Source organism: Malaclemys terrapin, chromosome 4 (genome assembly GCF_027887155.1).
Source record: "Malaclemys terrapin pileata isolate rMalTer1 chromosome 4, rMalTer1.hap1, whole genome shotgun sequence".
NCBI classification, from domain to species: Eukaryota; Metazoa; Chordata; order Testudines; family Emydidae; genus Malaclemys; species Malaclemys terrapin.
Window position 1 is genome coordinate 38,730,665 of NC_071508.1, and position 25,250 is coordinate 38,755,914.

The window sequence follows — 25,250 nt, forward strand, 5'->3', positions numbered from 1 at the left end:
AACAACATCCCCTTTTATTAGTAATACTAGGGTAGTATAGAGAGGCCCCAGCTGAGGCCAGGGCCCATTGTGCAAGGTGCTGTGCACAGTGAGAGACGGCCTCTGCCCTGACTAGTTTACAATCCATGAAGACAAGACAGGCAAGAGGTTTGAGGGGGAAACAGAGGCACGGATATACCTTGCCCAGGGTCACACACTAGATCAGTGGCAGAGGCAAGAACAGAACCAGAGAGTCTCCTAACTCCTAGGCCTGTGTCCTGTCCACTAGATAGCACTGTCTCTCCACCTAGTCTCCTCCCTAGCATTAACTAATTAGTTCATGCCTACCCATGGAGTGATTGTGATATGGTCAAACCTCTATAATGAGCTAGACAGACACACCACACTCATAGCACAGCAGGTATGTCCTGAATATTTTTATTAGCTACAGTTGTTCAAATCCCTACTTCTATATCCCTCAGTTGGCTTTCCTGGACACTCAGACACAACCCTCCCCACCCCCCACTATGTAACAAAAGAACCAGCAGAAAAAGAAATACAAACACCTAATCATAGGCCAGCACCAATAGGGATGGGAAAGATGGGCTAGCAAATGGGGTACTGAGCTGGGACTCAGGTGATTTGGGCTCAGCTTCTGGCTCTACCACAGATACCCCCATGCCTCACGTCCCCATTGGTTAAATGAGAATATACTTTCCTACCTCACAGGTGTGTCTCAAAGTCGATCATCAACCAGAAGCACACAGATACTATGGCAATGGGGTCAGATAAGCAAACAGACCGCATATCTCCCCCCCCCCCCCCCAAGCAACAGAGGGAATCCAGTTATATTTAGAATATTTATTTTACAAGACAATACACACAAAAAATTACAATATTTTTAAAAACTTCAAATAGGAAAAAAAAATGTCTCCCCCTTAAAGCAGCAGTTTTTAAAACAGTACAGGTATGGCCCAGGATCCTACAGTAACAGGATACAATGTTATATGGTGTTATTGAAAAACCACCAAAAGTCGAGGGCTGTACGCATTGCAGAGAACAGCAAAAGTTTAATACACACATGTAATGGTCAAACATTACTACACGGAACATGGAACTGAACCAGCTGGGTTTTAAAATGATGGAATGTGGGTCTCCCCCTTTTAAAAACACCAAGAAATAAATAAATTTACACAGAAAATAGTCCAATCAGTCAAAACACTCTTAACTAAGATTAGTGTTGCTGAATGGGATAGGTTACATGGGGATCTATTGGTCTTTTCCATGTTCCTGATTAGCTACTGCTCAAGAACTACACCAAGAAAATAAAGAGAACTGGAAATGAGAAGACGAGCTCTTCATTAGTAGAAGGTCCCAAGGCGCGCTCAGAACAGCACAGAATCATGCCAGCATTGGGAATGCCAAACTTGACAAGAACCTAGCATAGAACAGCAAATATTAGCAAATTGGGCAACGACAAATTTCACAGCTCGACTCCCTTAATGCCTCAGGAGCAGCAGATAGAACCTTGGACACCAAGCCACAGACACCAACAATGCACTCTACAGCTCGTTCACTTCATCACTGCGACGCCACATAGAGGGCCACATTTGGGGAGGAAAGATGGGTGATGCAAACAGAGGGGGATTTTATGCTGCTGGTCCCCTTAGCGCTGTCCAATGCCCAGTCAAGACAATGGAAGGACTCTCATGGACTTCAGTGGGCTTTGGAAGGATCATGTGTTCAGCTTTCCCTTCCAAGGTGGGGGGGAAAATGTCAGAACAAAAAGAGAAAAGACAACACACACACACACACACACTAAATACAGTGCAGAGCTGTGCAAACCCTGACACATACACAAAGCGTGCACACAGATTTGGCCAGCTGTGTGCGGGTACATTCTGCCTTTGCACATACCTTCACCTCCCGTTCATTGGACGCATCTACTGTGGATGTGTGCCATGTGCCTGGATTGCTGCAAGGGATAGGAAAGCCTTCCAGGCACAAGCAGGGCCAAAGGAAAAGTGTCTAACCAAAGGCATGCTTGTCTTGCACATCCTCTCCTTGGATTTGCTCATATCATTACTTTATTTCAGCAAGGAAAATATCCCTTCCTTTCTCCCACACGGGTTTGATCCAAAGCCCATTATAGTTGGCAGGAGTCTTTCCAGGGACTGCAGCAGGCTTTGGATGAGGCCTTACAATTTGTGCCCTGCACCCATGTCACTGTCCGGCCTACTCCTGATTTGCCAGGTATCTAGTTTTTGTCAAGAACGGTCATGTTTTTCCAGCTTTTTATGGATCGCTCCATTATAGCAAATCCCAAGCCTGCCTCGTCTCAGTCTAGTCTAGGAACAGCAACACTTTGCACTTGTAGGCAGCACTTTCCAAACAGAAGCTAATTCAGTCTCAACTGTGGGGTAGGAGAAATGATCTATTTTACCAATGGAAAAAAAGGGGAGGCAGCAAGTTTAAGTGACCTGACCAAGATCACAGAGGGAGGGAAGTGTCAGAGCGGAGATTACAGTTTATAAATTCCTGGCTCTTGGACCAATGATCAGACCACCCCTTGCCTCCCAAACTGTCTGAAGCAACGGTGGGATGTCTAGCACTTTTCAGGGAAGGTCACCACACACAAATGGACACATGCAAACCACTGGCTTTGTGTGGCAGTGGTTTTCTTTAATTGTACCTTCATCAATGGCATTTTCCAGTGTTTGTAGGATCCAGGAATGAAGTGTGTGACAGGGCCAGAATAGTATGGGAACAACATTTCTTCTCTGAAGAAATTAAAGACCCACTGATATTAGTCTCCAGAAAAGGCTGTGATGCAGTTGCGCCTTTAAATGATAGTCTCAGGACTCGCTGCTTCCCTTCCAGAATTGCAACTCTAGAGCAGCCTCTGGCTGATATTAAACAGACTGAACTGTCCAGAGGGAGCAGTCTCTCTCCAGAGGGTTTGTGCTCTAGCTCAGAAGCATACAGACTCTTGGACAGCCAGTCAGAGAATGGAGCACATTTAGCATGAAGGTTTTTGGGGAAGAGGACTCCAAATATCTGAGCCTGCTGCGCACACCCTCATTCAAAATATTTGCTCCAGATACCAAGGGCAGCAGCACTTCTGCTGTCCCTCAGGCACAACCTCACACACGAGGTACAGGACATTTTGTTGAGGTCCCTGATTCTTAGGAAACAAATAGGCTTGCCTCAAAGAGCTTAGTGCATGGCACATACAGTAGGGTAGGAGGGAGTGAAGTCCTGTTTCCATGGAAACAGGAGTCTGCTCCAGTTCTGAGAGAAATCAATTCTACTCTGAACCAGAAAGCAGTGTGTGTCTGGTTTAGTTAATTCTTCTGGGGCCAGGTGCCAGGTTGACAGCTCTGGAGGATGGAGTCCCCTGTTTACCCACAGCGTTCCTCAAAAGGCAGCTTTGGAGCTCAATGTTTACTGTCACCTTAGTGGAGGCCACGCCGAAAGGTCATGGAACCCAGGGTATCATTCCAGGTATCACGTTAGTCACCTTCGCCTGAGGCTCAACATGGTCCCCAAAAGCCATGAAAATGGGAGAAGGACGGCGCCCCTTCCACACCAAAGCATGAGTCAGGGAGAATCAAGCTGTAGGAGGGAGAAAAGTGAAACCAAAACACACACTCAGACACCCCCCGACCCCCAACACACACGGCCTACAGCTCCTTCCTGTGATGTGGCGGATTCAGATAGTGGACTCCAGGCTCAGAGAGGGATGAGCATAGGCAACAGTCAATTGTAGCACAAAATATACAGTCCATGTAAGCTAGCAATACACTGCATAGAAATCCAGACCCTCTTGCTCGTGGGCGAGACCTCCTATCACTGAGCCCCGAAATATTCCAAATAGGTTATGGCATATGAGTAACTTGAGGAAAAAGGTCTTCCGCTGCACACAAACCTACATGGATAGTATAGCTCACCCCATCCTAGAGATGTACAGCAAAACATCCCCTTCTCTTGTGCCAGCCTGCTTCCCTCACACACGTGCCAGGGGAAGACGGGTTATCCTTTGAGGGGTCCATTTAGTGAAAGCCTTTGTACCTGCCCTTGCTGCTTCCTGTCAGGCTCCGGTCATCAGTACCAAAGTAGAGCTTCCTAGATGTGTCCCCCTCATGTGGAAGTTGTGCTTACTGAAGCAGCATTGGGCCTCCACTCCCTTCCTGTTTGCCCGAAGAGCTCATGTCAGTGTGGTAACTGGGCACTGTGCTGTTTGACAGAAGATAAAGGGCCTACTCTGGCACCCACAGAAACTATAGGCAAAACATCCAGGAGCAGGACAGAACCAACAACACAGGGCATCTGGCCCTCAAGCCTGAACCCATCAACACAAACTTTGCCACTCCCCAGTGTTGGCAGGATCAAACCCTTGGCTGCTATAGCAAAGGCTTCTTCAGAGTCATGTCTTTTTAGTCCCTTCTATACCTCCTCTCTGTGCAGAGTCTCTTCTGCAGATCCCCTCGTTTCAGCTCCCCTGTGCCACGTTATATACTCCCTCCAGATTCCCCCCACCAACCGCCATCAGGTCCCTTCCACACAATGCCCCCTTTACTTCTCTCCTTGTGCCCTTATATTCACTACTCCCTCTTTCAATCAGAAGTTTTCACAGACTCCCCCAGCTTCTATGGGCCTCATTTTCAGAGAGGCTGAATAGAGCTGGTCAAAAGTTTTCCATAAAAACACAAACCACCACCACCACCCCCCACCCCAAACACAAACAAAGTTTTTCACTAAGTGTCCATGGAAAATTTAATCATTTTGTAAAAAATAAAATAAAATGCCCCCAAATCTAACTATTTCATCCAAAGAAGAAAACATTTCAGTTCGGGTATGCTGGCATGGTACCTCATGGAGCTGTAGTTTGATTTCCTCATGTCCCCTTTCTCCTCTGTGAGCCAGGCTCTTCAGCCATACTACATCTCCCACGATGTACCCTGGCCAAGGGCTCCTATGATGCACCCAGCTCTCCTTACCATGAGGAGAGACTGTTGTGTATCATTGGAGATGCAGTGATACCAAGAAGCCCAGTCTCTACAGGACAATGGGAGCACGAGGCACTCAAACTATGATTCCCATGAGGCACCATGGCAACATTTTCAAACCAAAGTATTTTGTCCCTTCCCCCCCACTCCGACTAAAAAGTCTCAATTTTCCATGGCAAAAAAAAGCCCATTCTGACCAGCTCTAGTGCTGAACCTTCAACCTTAGAGTTAATGGGAACAGCAGGTACCAAGTGCCACTGAACATCAGAATCCTTCTGTAGCCACTCCCCATCCCCCAAAAAAACCTTATACCATCAGCAGACTCAAGCCCCATGACTGCCCCCCACCTCCAATTTTCTCGGTGCCTCTTCCAGTTCCTGCTCACGTGCCATGTACCATGGCCTCAGTTTGTTATTAACCTGCACTCATGTGGCTGCTTACAAAAAAAAAAAAAAATCAAGCCAATGGCTCCTTTTTGGTGAGTGCACAACAAAACACAAATGTAACGTGTCACATGCCTCACAAAGTCCATTGGGGACAACAGCACACACGTCCTACAAAAGCCCATAGACAGCCTGAGGTTCCCAAAAGCATCAGCACTATTTGCAGGCCGGTCAACAGTTTGCTCTGCTCTCTCTGAACTTTGCAGGAATGCAAGAGATTTCACACCCTGTACATCTGATTAGTTAGGAATGGACGAGATTAAGGACAAGTGAACATCAGGTTAGAGTGGAATATCCCAGGTGGGCTCATTACAGTGACTTAGAGAACCTATTGCAAACAATCCCTACATCCAGACGGAGCAGTGGCTACATGTTGCAGATTTAAAAAAAAAAAAATTATTTCTGCCTTGTGCATGTTAATTGCAAAGTAAAGGCCAGATCCTCAGCTGATGTAAAATTAGCATGGCTCCATTCTGGCTATCACATTATCGTTCTTGCATCCAGTCAGGTTTCCCCAAGACACATGAATCCATGTTATTTAATTGGGCCTGAATGCTCAGTTCAATTCATATTTGAAGAACAGTCAACCCTTCTTATAATACCCATAAGCTGCATTCTGTAGTACCTTCCAGCCGATGATCTCAAGAGACAAATGGATTAAGCCTCACCACGTCTGCAAGGTAGGCAAGGATTCTTCCCCATCTCACTGGGGCACTTGAATTAGCAGCAGAGCCAGGTGGATCCCAGAATTCCCATCTCCCATTCCTGTGATTAGTCACTACACAACACTCACTCACCCTTACGGGTCAGTTACAAACCACCTCACCTGATTCTATCATTTAGTCTAAAAAGACTACTGACAAAGAAGACTAATCTGTTCAAGATGCCTATGCTCAGGGCACATCACGCAGATGAACTGTATACAATGAAGCTACGACTGTTGCAGTGGCCACAGTTGATGGAAACTGAAGCATTCAGCCACTGTAATGCTGTGACCTCGGCTTTGTTTTTCCATATGTCGTGGGATTCTGGCCTTCAATGATTCACTGAACTGCAAGGATCTTACACGCCTGGCATTAAGGGCCTGTCTACATTGGGCAGATTTGCTAACGGCTTTTAAGTCAGTACAGCTAAATCGGTTTTAAAACCCGATCAGAGCAGTAGCCTTGACCACTTGGCCTTCTAACTGGGCCGGGCTGCCTTAACTGCTTCAGTCCAGGGCTATGCAATGGTTCCTGACTATTTCATAAAAAAAAAAAAAAAAAGTTGGTCTAGCTGAACTGGTTAGACAATTTCTCCAGTGTAGACAGCCCTCGTGGGGTAAGCCACAGGCAGAGCTGGATGGTAAAGGCAGCCTGACAGACTCCTACTGCTGCATGCACTACAAAAGGTCACTGTAGTGGAACAAAGGGGTAATAGACCTGGACTACAGATCTTGGCACAGAGGTTTTTGGAGCCAATGCCCTCACGTTTGCCTTTGGATTTTGTAATTGTGTCCTGATAGGCCAAACCCCTTGGCCCCTACTGCAAGGCTTAGGGCAGACATTGGGACATCCATGGGTCCCCGTTCCAACAAAGCACCTGAAGTAGAGTATCATGGGGCACGAGGCTCTGCATGCATACACAGCTAGGTGATCAGCAACTAGCGCTCCCAAAAGCTATTTGGAAAAGCCACAGGCACCCTCGATCATGCGCCACAACAAGGCAGTTAAAAGGAGCAGAAATCCATGTCAAAGCACCACCTCAAAATGCAAGTTATCTTGCTGATCACTAGCACTGGTCCACACATCATGCTTTTCCTCTTCCCCTACCATGGAGACCCTTTTCCTGCTGACTCCAGGAACGCTGAATGGTGAGGACAGTGTCAGATCTCCTAGGAGAGTCACAATTACCAGTCAGCTTAGCCTGCAGGATGCTCATTACAGCTCTGGCCAGGTGAGTCTGCATTTTGAAAGACTAAAATTATTTCTGTGTTTGTTTCCCACACCACCTCTTAGCTACTCTGAGACCTCTGCAAGGGAAATACTCAAAACTGCTAGGTCTAAACACTGGCTTTTGTTGATGGGGTCCCAAGCCAAAGTCTTGGCTGTCAGGATCCCAGCCACGTCTGTTAGTTATAAAGTTAGGACCAACATTTCCAAAAGTAGCCTGATTTTAGGTGCCTACTTTGAGATGTCGTGAGCCAAATTTCCAGAGGCACCGAACACCACTGACTTCAATTAGAATTTGGGGTGCTCAGCTCTTCCAAAAAACTCAGGCCCAAAGCACCTGAGGTTGGGCACCCAAGGACCGAGCAGCCAAAATCAGAGGTCACTTCTGAAAATTTTAGTCTTCCTGTTTCTGAGATGGAAAGAAACAAACTAAAAACAACTCACGGTGCAGCTCACATGGACCTGGAAGTGCATATCATATCAGAAAGGGACAATAGCAGGCACGTCCTATAAAAGTAACAGGCTGGGCATTCTATGCCCGCGCACAAGCATATTCCACAGAAACACCAGTATCAGAGGTTTAACACCCCCTTGGAATCTTCAAGAGGTTGTTCCAAGGAATCAATTTTTAGGTCTAATCATCACAGACACTGATCTCCCTCTTGCAACAGGTAATCTCTTTAGGAGCATTCAGCTTCAACACACTAGTGTGTCTCTGTTTGAGCCCCTGAGCCAGCCAGTGTTGCAACCTCAAATCAAGTTCCCAACCAGAACAGCAGTTGCCAGCAGAATCACCAGGAAATAAAGTCAGGGGGATCATGGGAAATAGATCGCCTCTTTCCCATGCAGAAAAAAAAAAAAAAAAACCATCAGCATTTCTGCATCCTAGTCCTCCACTGCTGGAGTGACAGGAGACGATCTCCAGGGAAACACGGATGTGAGCAGGTCCTTTTAAACATACAGCATTAAATACATTTTAAAGAGTCTCCCCTCCCCTGTACTGGTCTCAAACCCTTTCCCAGGCCTCTCCCTCCCCAACAGGCAGAACACACTGCTGAAAGCTGTAGCGCGCACACTGATACAACAATGGTGCCAGACACATGCTTTGCTGGGTTCATGAAGCCAGTGAAAAGGGGATTTGGGTATAAACCCAACATTCCTGGCTTCTAGAGGGTTTGGGCATGTTCTGAAAACCCTGTGAGATGTGGGCCTGCAAGCTCCCTGCTGGGTCATAGGTTGGTACTCGATCTGACACTGGAATGAAGATACAGGACTCACTTTGAACTCTTTACCCTGATCCTGCTCTCCTCCTTCAGGCAAAGTTTTGCAGGGATGGGAGCTGCACTCCTGCCTGCTATTAATCCAGGCTCAGGCCCTTAACAGGGGTGGGTTCTGCACTTGGGCTTGGCAAGGTGACCATAGGGTGTTAGCTAGTCATTGAGCACTGCAGTTCCCCAATGGCCCTATCTACACCACCTGCAAGGAAGTGCTGGCCCTTTTGGTAATGCCCAGTGTGAAGGGGGTGGGGCAGGGTGTACGGAACTAACAGGGAGTCACACTTCTGTTAAATGGAAACTTCTACAGTTTGGTCTCTAGAGCTGCACTAAGGCCTTGTTCACATGGGGATATTAACCACTGCTGCCAAGCCCTAGCATACCCACGATCTACACCAGTGCAGCTGATTCCACTATAATCAATGGGCTACAGCTGCCAATACCAACACTGATCGCTCCCCTCCACAGCTGGAATTATCAGAACAAACAGAGGCACCTGCAGCATTCATGGGTGGCACCAGGCAGCCCTGCCAGGAAGGGACAGGGCTTAGCTGGGCGGGGGAGGAGGAGGGGTTTATTAAATGTTAACGTAAGAGTTTCTGACTTGATGGGTTGCAGGGTCACCAGCTAGAGACAGTTACTGCAGCAACGCCAGGGGCCCCCCTTTGAAATTCCAGGTCTCAGGCAGATGCAATTGCTCCTGATTTAAGGACAGACCTGTAAAATTCTGAAGTCTCTAGGCACTAAAGATGACTCCTCACTAGGCTGGAGCAGTGCAAGTTCGTCAGCACCAAGAACTTCAGCTCACAAAGGCCTCGCGCTGACATACCGCACAGGGCTCACTGTGTGCAATCATTCTGCTGAAATTTAAAAATAAAAACCGGGTGGGGGGGGGGGGGAAGAGGAGAAGAGAGATGGGAGAAAGGAAGGGATATTTCCATGGATCTTTGTCGGAGGCCATAAAGCAGCATTTTCCACCTTTTCTGTGCCCAATAACCATGGCAACAACATTGCTGGTCCACATCGCAGTGTGAACCCAAATGAGAGCAAAGCAGACAGCTGGGAGCACAGATATCCATAATAAGAGCAGCATATCTTAGGGAGAGAGGCTGCTTCAAACCTGTATTTGCCACGGAGCTCTTCATTTCCTTCTGACAAATGTTTACTGGCAATGTATTTTTAACCCCAAATTGTAAGTCTCATACACAATAATATATTGGTGGGGGGGGGAGAGGGAAGGGGGGAAATCACTATTTGAACATTAAAATTTTGTCAAGAAAGGCAAAGGACTGTTCAAAAAATGAGACACGTGTTCCTTTTGGATTCTTTATGATGTATAGAGAAGGCCTGTTTTCAAAGAGGAGGAGACCATCCCTGGTCTTGCTGGATGACATCTGGGAAGCGAGTGGGATGTTAGTCTGAGCTCTCATACCATAACTGACTGTGTTAAACAAAACCTCCTTTTCTCCAAAATGTAAGTTAGGGTCGTTAACATTAAATAGGGGTTAACACAAAGAAAAAAAGTTTGAACTAGTGACTAGAAATCCTCTCTTATCAATTGTCCAACTTTCACTCTCGTGGGACACCACCATTTCACCAGCTCTCCTACCATCACTCTTCCAGACTAGACGCGGATCTGAACCTTGCACGCAAAAAATCAAGCAGGAAAAAAAGAAAAAAAACAACAACACAACAACCACCACCACCACCACCACCTTCTACACCTTTCAGGCCTTCATTATATATCATAAAGCAGGAGAAGAGTCACCCTATGGAAGAAAAAGAAAAACTTTCCTTTAAGTGCAACTCAGAAAAATCCAGAGTGACACAAGCATCATCGTACTGATCACAAGATTGTTATGAATAGAGAGGTCATCTATGCAGATTCCCTTCTCTACATAGATAGAGAGTCATTTTTTATGTCTCACATAGGCAAAAGTAAGAACTTAGCTGTGTAACAACCTCCTTTACATTAAAGGTACATGATCAGGACAATTGGCCTCCAATTTAGGTTTTACAAAGAAAAAGTTTTACAAAACCTAAATAAAGAGAGTGTTGAAATACAGAGATTTCAACTGTTTTTTTTACTTATTCTTCATCTGTTATGTCTGAAACACAAACAGCACCATGATGCTAGTGATGGGGAAGCAGAAAGTGAAACTGACTAGTTTAGTTTACATGTTTAAATGGAATGAAGTGCAATAATAAAGCAAACTAGATTTTCAGTTCTTTCCCTTGTGACAATTCAAAGTGATATTGTGAATATAGATAAAGAAAAGGTTTGGGTTTTTTTAAAGCATTAGTGTCCCTTTAACAGAATTTGCACATGTCTAGGGTTGCCAGCCTGTTATCCAGTCAATGACCACCTCCCCAAAGTGAGCAGTAAGTCTGGCTATCGTCCTCAATCCCACAACTGGACGCACACAGGCAGGCTCTTGTGCCGGCGTGGATCCAACTGGAGTCATACTGCCTCTCTGTATGTACTTCAGAGAAAACATCATAGCAAAACCAGACCTGGCCTTTGAGAGGCAAATCATATGGAATTAGGTCCCTGTGGAAATAAAACAGATGCCCTGGCCTCATTTCTTTTCCACATCCCAATTTTAGTCTGGATAAAGAAGTTGGCAACTCAATTCCCAAGGACATTGCGCCAGATCCTCAGTTGGTGTAAACTATCATAGTCCAGCTGATTTCAATAGAGCTCACGGACGTCAAAGGATCTACGACCATTTAAACCAGCTGAGGATGTGGCCTATCCTGATCTTTAACCAAAAGGCCTGACTCTGAGACCATCTTTTTAAGTGACCCTTTGCAAGTGCAAACAACCACAGGAAAGGAGAGGAACACATCTTAGAGACAGGCCAAAAGACACACAACCAGTACTCTGGGTAGAGTAACTGCTTGACACATCAGAGCTGGGCTAATTTAAGGAATGTAATTGGATTTGTTTTTCCTGTATAAATAAAAAGTTGATCCCATGTCATTAAATTCTCCCCTCTCCCGCCTGTAGCTCGTAGCTAAACACTGATGCACCTGAAGCTATTCACACACGATCCCACGGACATACTCTTTCAGAGCAGACGCGTTGCAAATATGTGCAGCGTACATCTCCCCCCCAATAGGCCCCATGGCCCCTATTTAGGAGGGAAGTCCCTTTGATTTAAACACACACACACAAAAAAAAAAAAAAAAACAACCTTCCCCTTCCTCTGATCTCCAAGAAGTTCATCCAAGTCCAGCTGATTTTAAGGGGGTTTCAGGACAAGTCCTTATAAAGAAACTTTTTGATTCTGGCATCTACCTGCTTCCTCTATTGACAATATGGGTCCCCCTTTAGAAGGTGTGCTGGGGCCTTGTCTTCCCAGAAGCCTGGCACACCAGAAGAGGGACTGGGGGAACAAAGTCTGGTTCTTTTGCTCCTTTTTTGACTACCTGGTAATTCAGAGGGTGTGGTCGATTTCTTCCCCCCCACACACACTGCTGGGAGAAGGTCCGGGGACTGTGAGCCCAGTCTGTGCTAACCAGTGTCTTTAAGAATGACAATTAAAAATAATAGATATGCATAATTAAGTATTGTCCTGGAGGGCTGGATGGGGTGGGGGCATATCGAGAGGTAGAAGGGACTTTGTTTGGAGACGACCTTCACCCTCAAGATTGCTGCTTTAACCCTTTGTGCTGTTGCTCGGACACCATCAACGACGAATGCTGGATGAATTCTGACCAGCAGCGAGTGCGCACGAGGGTTAATCCCGGCGCTTCGGAAGCATGTCTAGGAAGAATTCTGCGATGCCTATGAAATAGACGACTTGTGCGATGCCGAAGAGTGGGGCAATGACCAAGGCTCTGCAGTACGCCCCCTTCAGGAAGGCCAGGGGCCCTTCCTTCTGCCAGATTTTCCTACAGAGGCACAGAAGCACAGAGACACATGAGATTTAGCATGAGATGATCCCACCCAGTGCCCATAATAGCAACTTGTGCGAACACAAATATTTCCCAAAGTAATGTATTGTCTTTGTCACCAGAATCAGGATGCTCAGAGTCCAACTGATCACCATATGTGGGGTCGGGAGGGAATTTTCCCCGGGTCAGACTGGCAGAGACCTTGGGGGGGGTGGGGGGAGGGTTGCCTTCCTCTGCAGCGTGGGGCATGGGTCACTTGCAGGTTTAAAATTAGCATAAGTGGTGAATTCTCTGTTACTTGAAGTCTTTAAACCAGGAGTTGAGGATTGCAGTTACTCAGCCAGAGGTTTTAAGTCTATTACAGGAGTGGGTGGGTGAGGTTCTGTAGCCTGCAATGTACAGGAGTTCCTATAAGGCAGGATCACAGAGAAAGTGTAGTTGCTGCAGATCTCACCTTTATCTATCTTAGGGGTTTTATAGTGCTGCCCACTCTAGGATCTGGGCACTTTCTCATGTTAAAACCAACAGCAATAGCAATACCCCAGTCAACTCCACAGAATCTCTGGTTCTTCTCTTTTCTGCTTGGGGCTGTGTATTTGTTTTTGAGGTTATTGCTTTTCGGGGAAGGAGGTGGTTGGGGTTTTCTGGTAAAAGGGGACACCTGCCCTATTAGCCTTCCCCAAGGGCCGGATAAACCCCTTTTAGGCATTCAGATAAAACAATTAAAAAAAAAAGAAGCCCTTGGTGCTGCAACTCCTTCCCATTGCCAAGAAGCAGGCAATGGAAGATGCCTAGAACAGAGGCATTGCAACCGGATCGTCTGGTAACCAGTGAGGAGACCTTTTACCTGGTGCAGTCTAGGATTCCTGAGTATGTGTCCTCATTCACTCCCCTTTTCAAGGACTGCAGCCTTGTCTTGATTACTGAGGACAGAGAGAAGGAGAAAAGAAGCTTTAAGAACCCTATTCACACAGGCAATGGGCTGCCTCTGATTCTTTCCCCAGAAGCTTCTGCCGGGTGCTTTACACACTGCTGCATAGCTCCTTAGTAGCCAAGAGGGATCATTTAGGGCCTAGCAAAGCCAAATTGAGATTACTGGGATTATGATCACAGATGAGATTAATCAGAATATCAGAAAACTAGGGAAAACCTTAACTGTTCCTTTACAAATGGATTTAAAAATCCCCACACAAAACACAAAGAACAAGATTTTCCAAACTGACTCTGATTTATGGGTGTCCAGACATCTTAAGGAGCCGGATTTTCAAAGGCCCAGTACTTTCTGAAAGTCAGCCCAGTGTGCAGTTGGGCACAAAAAAAAACCGAGGCACCAAAAAAACAAACAAACAAACAAAATCACTTGTCACTCTTAAAAATCTTGGTAATATAGGATTATGGGAGGGAAAACGACTTCCTATTGTTTCTCACAGGTCAGCCCTGCAGACAGAGGCCAGACCAAGCGGTGTTATTGGAAGGCATACACAGTCTAATAGACAATAAGGTAATGGCTTCCCAGGTGCTCACATTGGATGTACATAAGCCTGAATACACAAAGGCGCGTGCCATGTGCACGCACACACATGATTGTTTCTACACAGAAACACGTCCATCACAGAGACGTGATAATGGCCACTTCTGGTCCTCCCTCCATCCGGTTTAACTAACAAACACACCACAGACAGCAAGCACTCCCATGACAGGGGGTGAAGTAAAGGGAAAGCTCCGCTCCTTCTCAGCTGGGCGCAGTGGGCAAGCTCTCTCTCCTGAGCTTGGGGAGGGGGGAAAAGAAGAGCTCGGACCCCAGAGATCTCCTACTTATACTCCTGAGGGGCAAAGAATTAAAAATTCTGCGCACAATATTTTAAAATTCTACAAGCTTTATTTGTCAATAAATAAATAAATGCAGTGGCTCCAGCATGGCAGTGTGGAGCACAGGCCACTGGCTGCAGGAAGGTGAGATATCACCCTGCAGCCTCCCCACCCTCCACCCATGGGACATAGGGTAGGGTGCAGCCTCACCACTGAGTCTGACACAGCACAAGGCCTGGGCCTCTGCCAGAAACACCCTAGGGCCCTACCCCTCTGCACCAGGTGTGGGGCAGGCAGGCTCAACCAGGCAGGATCCAAATGTGGAGGGGTTCGGTGGGGGGGCATCCTGGTAGCGGGTGAGAGGATTCTGTGTGGGACAATCTGGGTGCAGGCAGCTCAGTGGGGCGGGCCCCCCCCCCCCCCCCCCAAGTTGTGCGTGGAGGATCTGGATGCAGAGGCTCGTTGCGGGGGTTCCAGGTGAAAGTGGTTGGGACTCAGCAGAGAGGTCTGGGTGCTGGGGGAGTGGGGCTTGGTGGGGGTCTGGACGGAGCTAGTTGGGGGTCTAAATATAAAAACTCCGGGTGGTACAGGGGGTGGGACTCATCAGGGTGGGGGTTTGAGTGTAGGGAGGTCAGTGGGGGGTGGTCTGGGTGCAGGGGGCTCCAGATGCAGGGGTTGAGGTTCAGTGGGGTAGGGTTTGGGTATGGAGGACTAGGGGGGTTCTGGGTGTACAGGGCAAGGCTTGGCAGGGGTGTCTGGGAGGTCTTGATGCATGGGGGTTGGGCAGATGGGAGAGCAGCTCCCTGTATAGTGACCCCTCCCCCTGCAGTTGAGCAGCAATGGGGACAGGAAGCAGGGGAGGATGCAGAGCTTCCTGCAGCTGAGGGAACTTTCTGGGATGGGTCTGACACAGCCCCAGCCACTCCTTGCAGGGGAAGAGGAAGTCCCATCCTCTCCTGCCTCCAGCCCAGCCCAGACTAGCAGCTGATCCCAGCTCAGGGTAGGAGCCACTGGCTGGGGTGTCCCCAGCCCTGCAGGGATTTACCTCTCCACCAGCTGCTCCAGGTGCCTGAAACGATGTACCTGCGCAGCTAGGGAGTGGTGCATGACTGCTCTTGCAGCTTCCTTGTCCGAAAGTCATTTTTCTGTGGGGAAGCAAAGAAATCTGCGGGGGGCATGAATTCTGCACACACAATGACGCAGAATTCCCCCAGGAGTACTTTTATGCCTCTTTCCAGGTTGGTGACATAAGGATTCTTCCAAATCTGGCATGGTAGTTCCTTCAGACCACCAGAGGGACAAAGAGCCTCCAGTTCTCCCACCTCTCTGTGGGGAGCAAAGGGAGACCCTGTCACTTCCCTTCCCCTCCCCTAGACAGAACGGCCCTGTCAGTGCTCTCTCTTCTCCTGGTACTACACAGAGGGGTGTGTGGGTGAGGTGGGGGCATAAGGGATATCCCCTTAACACACAAGCCATCTCCTTCCCCACCCCCCCAGTGCTTGGCTGATTCCAGGGCCACTTGGGGACATGGACTCCCTTTGAGTCCTTCACTCTGTTCCCCCTACCACATCTCATCATACAAGGGGGCACAGGGCCACTTCAACGTTTGACCCCAACATCATGGCAACACAACCACCATAAGTGGCGAGTTCCTCCTCCTCACTCGACCCATTGTAACCATTGCCCACGAGGGGCCAGGAGCTCCGTGACCGGGTGTCCGTGAAACTCCTCGTCGCCACCCTTAGGCGGCCAGCGTCTCCCCCCCACTCAGAACTCACCATCACACGGATTCACAGCCACTGCTGCTGTGCTGCCCGCCAGGCACCCGGACAGGAAGGACACGTAGAATGGGGCTTTGACGTCAGGGCTCTTCTGGCCCAGCTTGTTCAGGTTCGCAAACAACGGGAAGTAAACGATGGAAAACGGGACGTCTCTGTAATGGAGGGATGGGGAGAAGAGTGATCAGCAAAGCCGCACCCCCAGCCCAAGCAGCCAGTCACGGCAGGAAGGGCTGGGAGCTTTAGGGTCAACAATGGTTCCAGGCCAGGCCTCTTTCCCAGCTACTGGAATGACGTGCGAGGGGGTTTGAGAAAGACATTCCCTCTGCAGTGTCTATATCCCACAGAGAAGAGTCAGAGGGCAGATCCTCAGCAGGTATAATTCAGCACAGCTCTGCCGGAGCCAAGGGAGCTTTGCCTAGTTACTCCAGCTGAGGATCTGGCCCAGCATGTCCAGAGTTCTAATTTTTTTAGAAAGAGTTAAAAGTCCCTCCTCCTCCTCCGTCAGTCCCATTGGGTGTTACCACCAATAATTAGTGAGTCAGTCACCTGAGAAGATAAGAGCTACGTCAGAGCCACTCTCTACACTGGCTTCCTACGGATCAAATCAAGCTCAAGGTCTCGGTCCTTATCTTCAAGGCACTCCATGGATGGGGCCCAGGATAGCCAAAAGATCACCTAAGGCTCGGGGGGGGGGGAGGGGGGGAAGACTTGGCCCAATGGCAGTCTCTACAATAAGGGGAAAGCTTGCCTGCATGCAAGACGGAACTTTCCCAGGGGCTGATCCAAGATTGTGGCACGAACTCCCCCAGGCACTAAGGACCATCACAAGGTTCACCACCTTCCACTCCAAGAGCAAGGTGCATTTCTTATGATCTGCCTTCTCTAACATGAATACAGAGCCACATGTGTATTAACAAAGCAAAGACCACCCTATCAAAACAAGACACTCCACTGCACACATTTTTCCAAGAGCAGAGGATGAGAGAACTAACAACACGTGACAGATATCAGTTACATCTTTTCATACACAACTACAGCGATCAGTATGGTATAAGAACCTATGTAGACTAGAAGGAAGGCAGGTTACCAAGAATTCTCATTCTCTCTCTCTGCCCAACACAAAAGCACTAGGGGCCTTACTCTCCACTGATGTACTCCATTTCTACACCAGGGGAACTCCAGCATCACACTGATCTATGGGAGAGGAGAATTAGGTGCTTGATACACACATTTGTTAGTGACCCAGATGATTTTATAGAGTTGTCTAGTAAACAGTCCCAAATGCAGCAGCAGCACCATTGCAAGGAGCAGGGTTTGGGAGGATTACTTCAGGGTGCTCAGAGTTTCAGCGAGCACAACCCTACCTTAGCAGCGTGGCCCCAAGGCCCTTGTAAAGCCCCGCGATGCCTTTGCTCCGAAGTAGTTCCCTGGTGATTTGCGTCGCCGTGGTCCGTGTCTCCACTACCGACTCCGCTGCCCCAGCACTAGTGGTGGAGGAGAGCTGGGCTTGTGCTGCCATTAGCTTCTTCTGGGCCTCTGCATGGGAGTGACAGAGTGTTTATAAATAACACATGCTATGGGAAAAAAAAACCCACAACTTTCAATTATTGCACAGCACCAGTGCCAAGGCTATACAAGGACTTGGCTGTTTCAGAAAGGAAGATGTCTGGTGTAAACTGGATACTGGTGAGAGGGAGGGACTAACAGCATTGGCTAAAGCCAACCATGTACCCTGCAAGCTCCTTCCCCTCAGCCCTGCAGCATGCATCAGTCCTGGGCTCAAACCCAGCTCTGCCACCACACCTCAGTCCTGACCTGTAACATCGCCCCTGCAGTTCCACTCCTGGGTCTCTCCTGAGCAGACACGGTCAATCATGCAAGGCTTGCATGGTGTGGAGAACTGACTGCTATCAGGGCCGGCTCCAGGCACCAGCGCACCAAGCTCGTGCTTGGGGCGGCACCTGGAGGGGGGAGAGCGCGGAGCCCCGGCCGCCGGGGGAGTGCGCGGAGCCCCGGCCGAGCTCTCCGCCCTCCCCCTGGTGCTCTGGCCGCTGGGGAGAACGGAGCCCCAGCTGGCGCTCCGGCCAGTTGGGGAGAGCGGCCCACAGCCGGGCTCGGCGCCCTCCCCTACCGCGCTGGGGGGGGGGGGCGGGGAGCGGCGGCGGGAGGCTTTTTTGCCTGGGGCGGCAAAAAAAGCCAGAGCTGGGCCTGACTGCTATAGACTAGGCCAAGTACAAGAGATCAATGCAACAGGGACTTTAAACCCTATTGGGACACAGGTCTTCAGAGGGGAAAGGCCACTAAAGCACCCTAAAAATAAGAAAGGCTCATTCCTAATACCTTCCCTTAAACAATCACATTAAAATAAAACTGAAGAGCGCCTTGAAATAAAGTACCCTAGATCTATGCATTATGCTACCTATCTCCCATTACCTTTTAAACCCTAATGCACTACCACCATTTGGTCAGTAGATGGAGCACATGTCAATCCCTGGGGCATTCTGCAGCTCCCATACATACACTCTCTTTTGCAAGGCAGAGAATAGGCCTCGACTGTTCCACAGTAGTGGTAATCTTTTCCAAACCCCCTGTAAACAGTTTACACCCACATGCCCCACAGAACAAGGTTTGCATTAAAATTGGCAAGGGAAGGTTCTTGGGGAGGAAAAGGAAAAGAAACTATAACTCTCTGGTCTCATGGGGTGTTTGGGTTATGGGGTCCCACAATTAGGGTGTGATGTTACCATGTGTAATCATAATGGTACCTCCACAGAGGAAAGTCCCTGGACGTGCAGTTGTTATGTAAACATCACACTGGGCACACACTCTCCCCTGGGACACTGGGTATGACAATTTAGCTGCTTTGCAGAACGCAACCCTACAGGTAATATGGATGCCAAGCTGGAAGAATCCTGATCTAAGCTGGCTGCAGCCTGGTGCCTGAAATACTTCCTGACGGGAGAATGCGTGGGAGCCACTGTGGGTTAGCTGAGTAGCACCATTAACACTCTACCTGATGGGCATCGTTTAGGTGATTTTAGGACCTAAGCAGCATCTCTGGTGTGACTCCAGAAGAGATTTAGGTTTTACCAACACTTCTCTCCACAGATTCTGTTGTTCTAAGTAATTATCTTATAATTCTATTTACATTATTTCTGTGAAGACATTAGTGCCAGCCCATGGTGGACAGCTGGTGCATAACTAACAGCTCTGTCAACATGTCTCACGTGGGTTGCAACAGGACTTCTACGTAGTCTTAACTCCCTTTCCCGTCCCCAGCGCTGCCCACAAATCTCAGAACTGACACCACCCTGGTTTGTACTCATGATCCCCTCTTTCCCCTCCCTGCAGCTCTGCCAATGCACCCCAGTTCTGACCTGCAAGACCACTTGCTACCCCACTTCTGGGTTCCTACACAGTTCTGCCTATGAACCTCGACTTTTACCTGCAGCACCCTTTGCTATTCTAGCTCTAGGCCTCTCCTGAGCAAAGAACACCAAAGGTCCCAGACGATACCATGCTTCTCTACTAGAGACCAAGCTGAAATTGAATTCCATTCCCTGGCTACATGTGCCTTTGTTTGTCCCTTTCTGTGAGAGTTGATTACGGAAGCTCTAGCCCTGAACCAGAGCTCTCCTTTCACTCTGACAAGGGAGTCTGCAATTTCCTCTCAATCTCATAAGTCAGAGACTCCGCTCCGAGATCAGAGAGGAACCCAGAGAGGCAAGGAGGATATGGGACAATGACACAGAGTCCCACAGGAAGAGCAGGACTGAAATGGTCCCTCCCTCCCACCAAGAGCAGCATGCCCCACATGGGGAGCTTCAGTCACTGTTCAACAGAAGCCGATTGACTCTTGTTCTCATTCCCTCACAAACAAACAAAAGAAAAAAACAGATGACCTGCACTAGGGGACTTTCACAGGCAACAAGCCACTTGTGACAGGCTGGGGGAGGAGGGGATAACAGGGTGAGACACATCGAGGGGAAGTATCACAGGACAAGCACAAGGGGAAGTTAAACCCTTCTCCTGTGGCATTAACTGAGCATGGGGAAAGCTCTGCTACAGCTTAAGACCCCGAACTGTGACCTCTACACTCATTCCCTCCCCTTCTCCCACAGTTGCTCTCTCCCCACCCCCACTGCCCGCCTGTTGTACAAGGAGAGAAGAGATGTGCAAGGTACCAATTCGGCCTGCATCCTGCAGCTGGATTTTGAGCATCTCCATGGGAGTGGTGACAATCACCTGGCAGGTGCCCGCCCCGCAGCCGGCCAGCATCTCCTTCAGCAGCGTCAGCTTCTTCCTGCCCAGCAAGAGAGAGATTCAGTCAGAAGATCTGGCTCAGAGCAACGTGCCCCTGGAACAACACAGACAGCTGGGTTCCCTCAGAGAGATGCCTGCTCTCCGTGCCAGGCTCCATCCCCACCATGATGGAATTACAGGACAGATGGTCCTGGGCCACAGCATTGATGCACAGGTACTACCGGCTGGGACACAAAGTGGAGGTAGTCTGTACTGGGCACAATGAGCCAGCTGGTGTCAAAGGCTGGGCGTTTTGGTCCAGCATAATTTGCTCTGGAGCAGGGGAGCTCACAGCTCCCCCATACACTGAGCTCCCAGGAAAGTCACAAGTACCAGAAGTTACCACAGGGCCATTACTCTTTAACGGCATGCAGCTGCAGAGGTCAGCAACCAGGAATATGTTCTCCTTCACCTCCTCCAAAACCCCACAAAACAACAGAGTCAAGACTTCAAAAAGGAACTGCTGAGTTGGGGTGTTCAACGCAATACACCTTACTGAGGCCTAATATGCAGAAAGTGCTGAGCACCAGCCCTTTGAGAATCAGGTCTCCTTAAGGCACCAAAGATGGGCACCCAAGATCACTGTCAAAAAGTTTTCTAAAAAAATCAGCCAGAGAGTTTTTTTGTTAACTGCTATAGCCAGGCACCCTCACTTAGGGCTGGTCTACTCTAAAAGATTAGGTTGGTTTAACTACTTCGCTCAGGAGTGAGAGCAGCATTGTCAAGCTGACCTAAATCCCCATGTAGACAGCATTAGGTCAATGGAAGAATTCTTCCGTCGACCTAGCTACCACTTCTCAGGCAGCTGGATTACCTACACAGATGGGAGACTCCATCCCGTCAGCACAGGTAGTGTCTACACTGAAACACTATAGTGGTGCAGCTGTAGCCTTTTAAGGGGTTGTCTACACTTACAAGAGACTCAGTGGCAAGGTGTTATCCCCAAATTTGTCCTACCTTAAAAAAAAAAAGTTATACAATAATCTGATAAGAGTTCTCAGTATCCTAAATATTTACTATAAAAATCTACCATGCCGAAAAATAAACAGCCAAAACATTCTTTTTTAATAGGACCTACTCTAAAGCAATGTTTTTGCACCTCCTAATGGCTCTGTGGCAATATTTCACTGACACACTATTCCAAGGTGGTACCGATACCACTGATGATACAGACACAAAGTCAATTTGGGTTAGCAAGATGTATGGCTGCATTTATATAAATACAACCCCATTCAATTTTTAACAAAACCATAACAATATCCCACTGCATTGACCCAAACACTTTAACAACAGCTGTTGTGTTTTGGGCCAATACTGTGTTTTGAGGGTTAACTCCAGCTCTCTACAAAAAAGATGGGAGGACCCTGAACAGTTTCCAAGTAGAATAAGAACAACACACATTAGTAAGCAATTGGGGAGTGGGGGTGAGAAATCAGGTTTATTTTAAAGCCTCTAAGAGAGTCTTACAAGCAATAAGATGTATAAATATTGTGTGACATTCTCAGGGCACCCAGGGCCGAGAGTCACCTTGTTACCCCTCCCAACAGCAAGAGGGAATCCTTTCTTGGGGCAGCACCTTGACACTGCCAGTCCCTCAAGCTCTCTCCTCTGGGCTATGCCAGCCCTTCCTTCACCTTGCAGATTAATAAGAGGTGCACCCCAATCCCCAAGTCCCTTTGAATTGTTCCCCCGTGATATCCCCACCCCTGACACTGGCTACTCACATAAATCCCAGACCCCCTGTACCCAAAGGTGCAATGTACCCCAGTTTACTGGGTAACCGTAAACCACGCAGCACTTGTGAGTATTTATAATAAAACAAAAGAAGGTTTATTTATGAACAAATAAAAATTTAAATAGAAACAAGAGTGCTGGAAACAAGTAGTTACAATAAAAAAAAAAAAAAAGTAAACGCACACAAACCTGGGTCTACACTTATCAATTGTTACCTTTCCTATCTAATAAAGTAGATTTCCTCCCAAAGTTTAGTCTATTGCAGAGCTGGCTGGTTTCTCAAGAACCAGCATCCAAAAGTTCATGAAAGCACCCCCCATCCCAGCCAGGGATTTTCTTCAGTGAATGGATACAAAGTGCCTTATCCTACATTGTGTTACACTGAAGACAGACTGGTTTCTATTCACAGGCAGGGCAAACCCCTGCTTGCTGCAGTTTCTTTTCTACCTTTCCGTGGTTTCAATTGTTTGTCACAGTCTCTGACTGTTTTCCATTGACTGTGGCAAGGGTAGACAACAGAACCTTGCATTACCCTGCTGTCTGATTAGGGAGGGGTGACAACTCCCTTTTGCTTGATTGGGTCATCACCAAGACACATTACCTCCTGGTGACTAATTTCTGCTCCAAGCCCAGACAGCGCACTCAATATTCCCAATATACATTGTTCCTTAAACATTATCTGTACATACATCTCGCAACGATTATGAGTCTTGAGATACCTTACATGCTACTCTTTATGGATAAATAGCCCATGAGATGTGTTTGGTGTGGTGAGTCTGTCAGGTCTTAGGTTACAGCTGTTTGCAAAGAACAGGGGAACCTTTGCCAACAGATCTCTGTATCACATATTGAACTTAATGGGTCAGACCCTCAGATGGTGCAAACTCAGCACAACTCCACCAGTTTAAGTGGAGCGATGCTGGATTTGCACTAACAAATAATGTTTTGAAAGCATCCTTCGAGCCCAGGCTATAAATGAGCTCATGGAAGTGTCACACTGTTTCCGCACCACCACCTCAAACACAATACAATGCCCTTAGCAGCGGCTCAGAGATTCAGTGAGTTGTCAACATCTCCTGCCACAGGGAAGAATCAGGTGGCATGAGAAATAGCCTCACTCCCCTCTCCTCAGCAATATTCCCCCCCACCCCTTTAAAGCTCCCTCAAGGCTAAATTCACCTATCCAGTGACATGACAGGATTGCTAGTCAAGCTGCTACCCACAACTAATCCCCCATAGCCTGCATGTCAGCTGTTCAGATTTCTCTACTTCACATCTGCTCTGGGGGGAGGACGTCAGGGGAGGGGATTATGGGAATAAGGTCTCAGTGAAGATTATCAATGACTAAAGATAGATTCCTCCCTTGAGAACAAAGGAAGGAATTTCTCACCGAGTTTCCGTCTCAAAGACCCCTGGGTACAGGATGATCAATGAGTTGCTGAATTAGACAGTCACCTGCAGAGAGTCTGGGTCCACATGGACCTTTTCTCCCCCTCATTGAGGTGTTTTAAGAGACTCATTGAGGAAGTGGGTGTTTTCCTAGGACAATTATCCCTCACGGCTGGATTGAGGGCTCTGAATACTTGGGAGAGCTATTTAGCAAGCCTCTGATTGTACAACAGCCCAAGAAGCAAGATCCTCACCCCTTTCAGTCACTCAGGAGCCAGGCAGGGTTGTGTGCAATTAAAGGTGAACTTCAAACAAACACTCCATGTTCTATCAGCATCATCAGAACAAGTAGATTCCACCCACTACCACCTGCACACTAGGCAAAGGGCAGTACCTCCGCTGGTGTATGTCAGTACGACTCCACTGGCTTCTATGCTGTTATGCTGACAAACACCAGCTGAGGGTCTGTGCATACACCATTTTTAGAAGGCACCAGCTCCTGTGTGTGTCTATGCATCACCCTACGTGCTTAAATACTACGGTAAACAGGGAATTGTGGACCAGATCCTCAGCTGGTTTAAACTGGGGTAGAGCAACTGAGTTCAAAAGGAGTCACACTTAATTTACCCCAATGGCAGTCTGACCCTATCAATGCAGAGACCATGTACCATTCCTGCACCTGGTGTAAAAATATAACACCTTCTAGCAAGCATGTGTCAGGGCTGAGTACTCTGGCTGTGGAACCTATCCATTTGAATTTCCCGACATACCGTATGTCATAAAAACTGCAACCTTAAAGGCACCATGTTCCATCCTCAAAGACAGCTGAATGGTGGTCTTCAAACTACCCCCATACACACACACACACACACACACAAATGCCAGCCTGAGACAAAGAATGAGGATTTTCAACCGGAGTCAGTGATCTCGAGAAGGTTATAAGCAATTGGAACTGTGGTTTCAAAAACAAAGAACGAACCACAGTAGCATCACTGTAGAGTTGGCACTGTGATGGAGAGAGTTAAAAAAAAAAAAAAAAAAAAAAAAGCAACATTACCACCACTTCTCTCTGACAGATGCATTCTGTTCCTCCACTGCCTATAACATCAATCCCTTTTTAATCCCCTCACTCCACGTCTGCCCCCCTTTAGGTTGGTGCTAACACTTGGCTCCCAGAACTAGCAATGCAGTCTCCAGGGCAATGCACTTAGCATGCAGTTTAGAAATTAGAGGCCAGGGCAGCATTGTCCCAAGCATTGCTCCAGCTCAGTGCTCACACCACCGCTGAAATGTGACCTAGCCATCCCTCCATCCAGAAAGAGGGGCAGCCAGGCCAAATAGTGCTGTGACCTGGTGTGTGGGGAGTCTGTTCCTGCATGGCAGAGCACAGGGGAATGCACCCAGATCTCGACTCCTGGCAGCACCAGCTCATGCATTGTGTGGGTAAGTGAGAAATATCCCAAGTAGTATCTGAATTGGCACCCTGTTGTGTACCGTTGGTGGACAGCTGTTTAACCCCGTGCCATGTTCTAGCCTGGCCGTGACAGTACTTCCATGGTGGGAGAAAAGATGGATTAGAGAGACAATATATAAATATAAACACAGACCCCCTCAGAAAAAGTCACCTCTGGGGTGGAACACAACAGCTGTTTAACCACACATATCAACACTACACAAAAATATACAGGGCTGATCCAAA

The 25,250-nt window shown here is 48.0% G+C and overlaps 1 protein-coding gene across 4 annotated transcripts in view; it reads right to left on the bottom strand.

Moving 5' to 3' along the window:
* Positions 1–11,818: 11,818 nt before the first annotated feature.
* SLC25A22 (solute carrier family 25 member 22) overlaps positions 11,819–25,250 on the bottom strand; it is a 79,565-nt gene continuing 66,133 nt past the window's right edge. For all 4 annotated transcript variants that reach the window (XM_054026663.1, XM_054026661.1, XM_054026662.1 and 1 more), the window contains 5 exons: positions 20,311–20,429; positions 17,491–17,662; positions 16,124–16,278; positions 13,384–13,459; positions 11,819–12,533 (listed from right to left, as the gene is read on the bottom strand). In XM_054026663.1, coding sequence (XP_053882638.1) covers positions 12,380–12,533; positions 13,384–13,459; positions 16,124–16,278; positions 17,491–17,662; positions 20,311–20,429 — 676 coding nt within the window. In that variant the 3' untranslated portion in view covers positions 11,819–12,379. The remainder of the gene's footprint in view (positions 12,534–13,383; positions 13,460–16,123; positions 16,279–17,490; positions 17,663–20,310; positions 20,430–25,250) is intronic.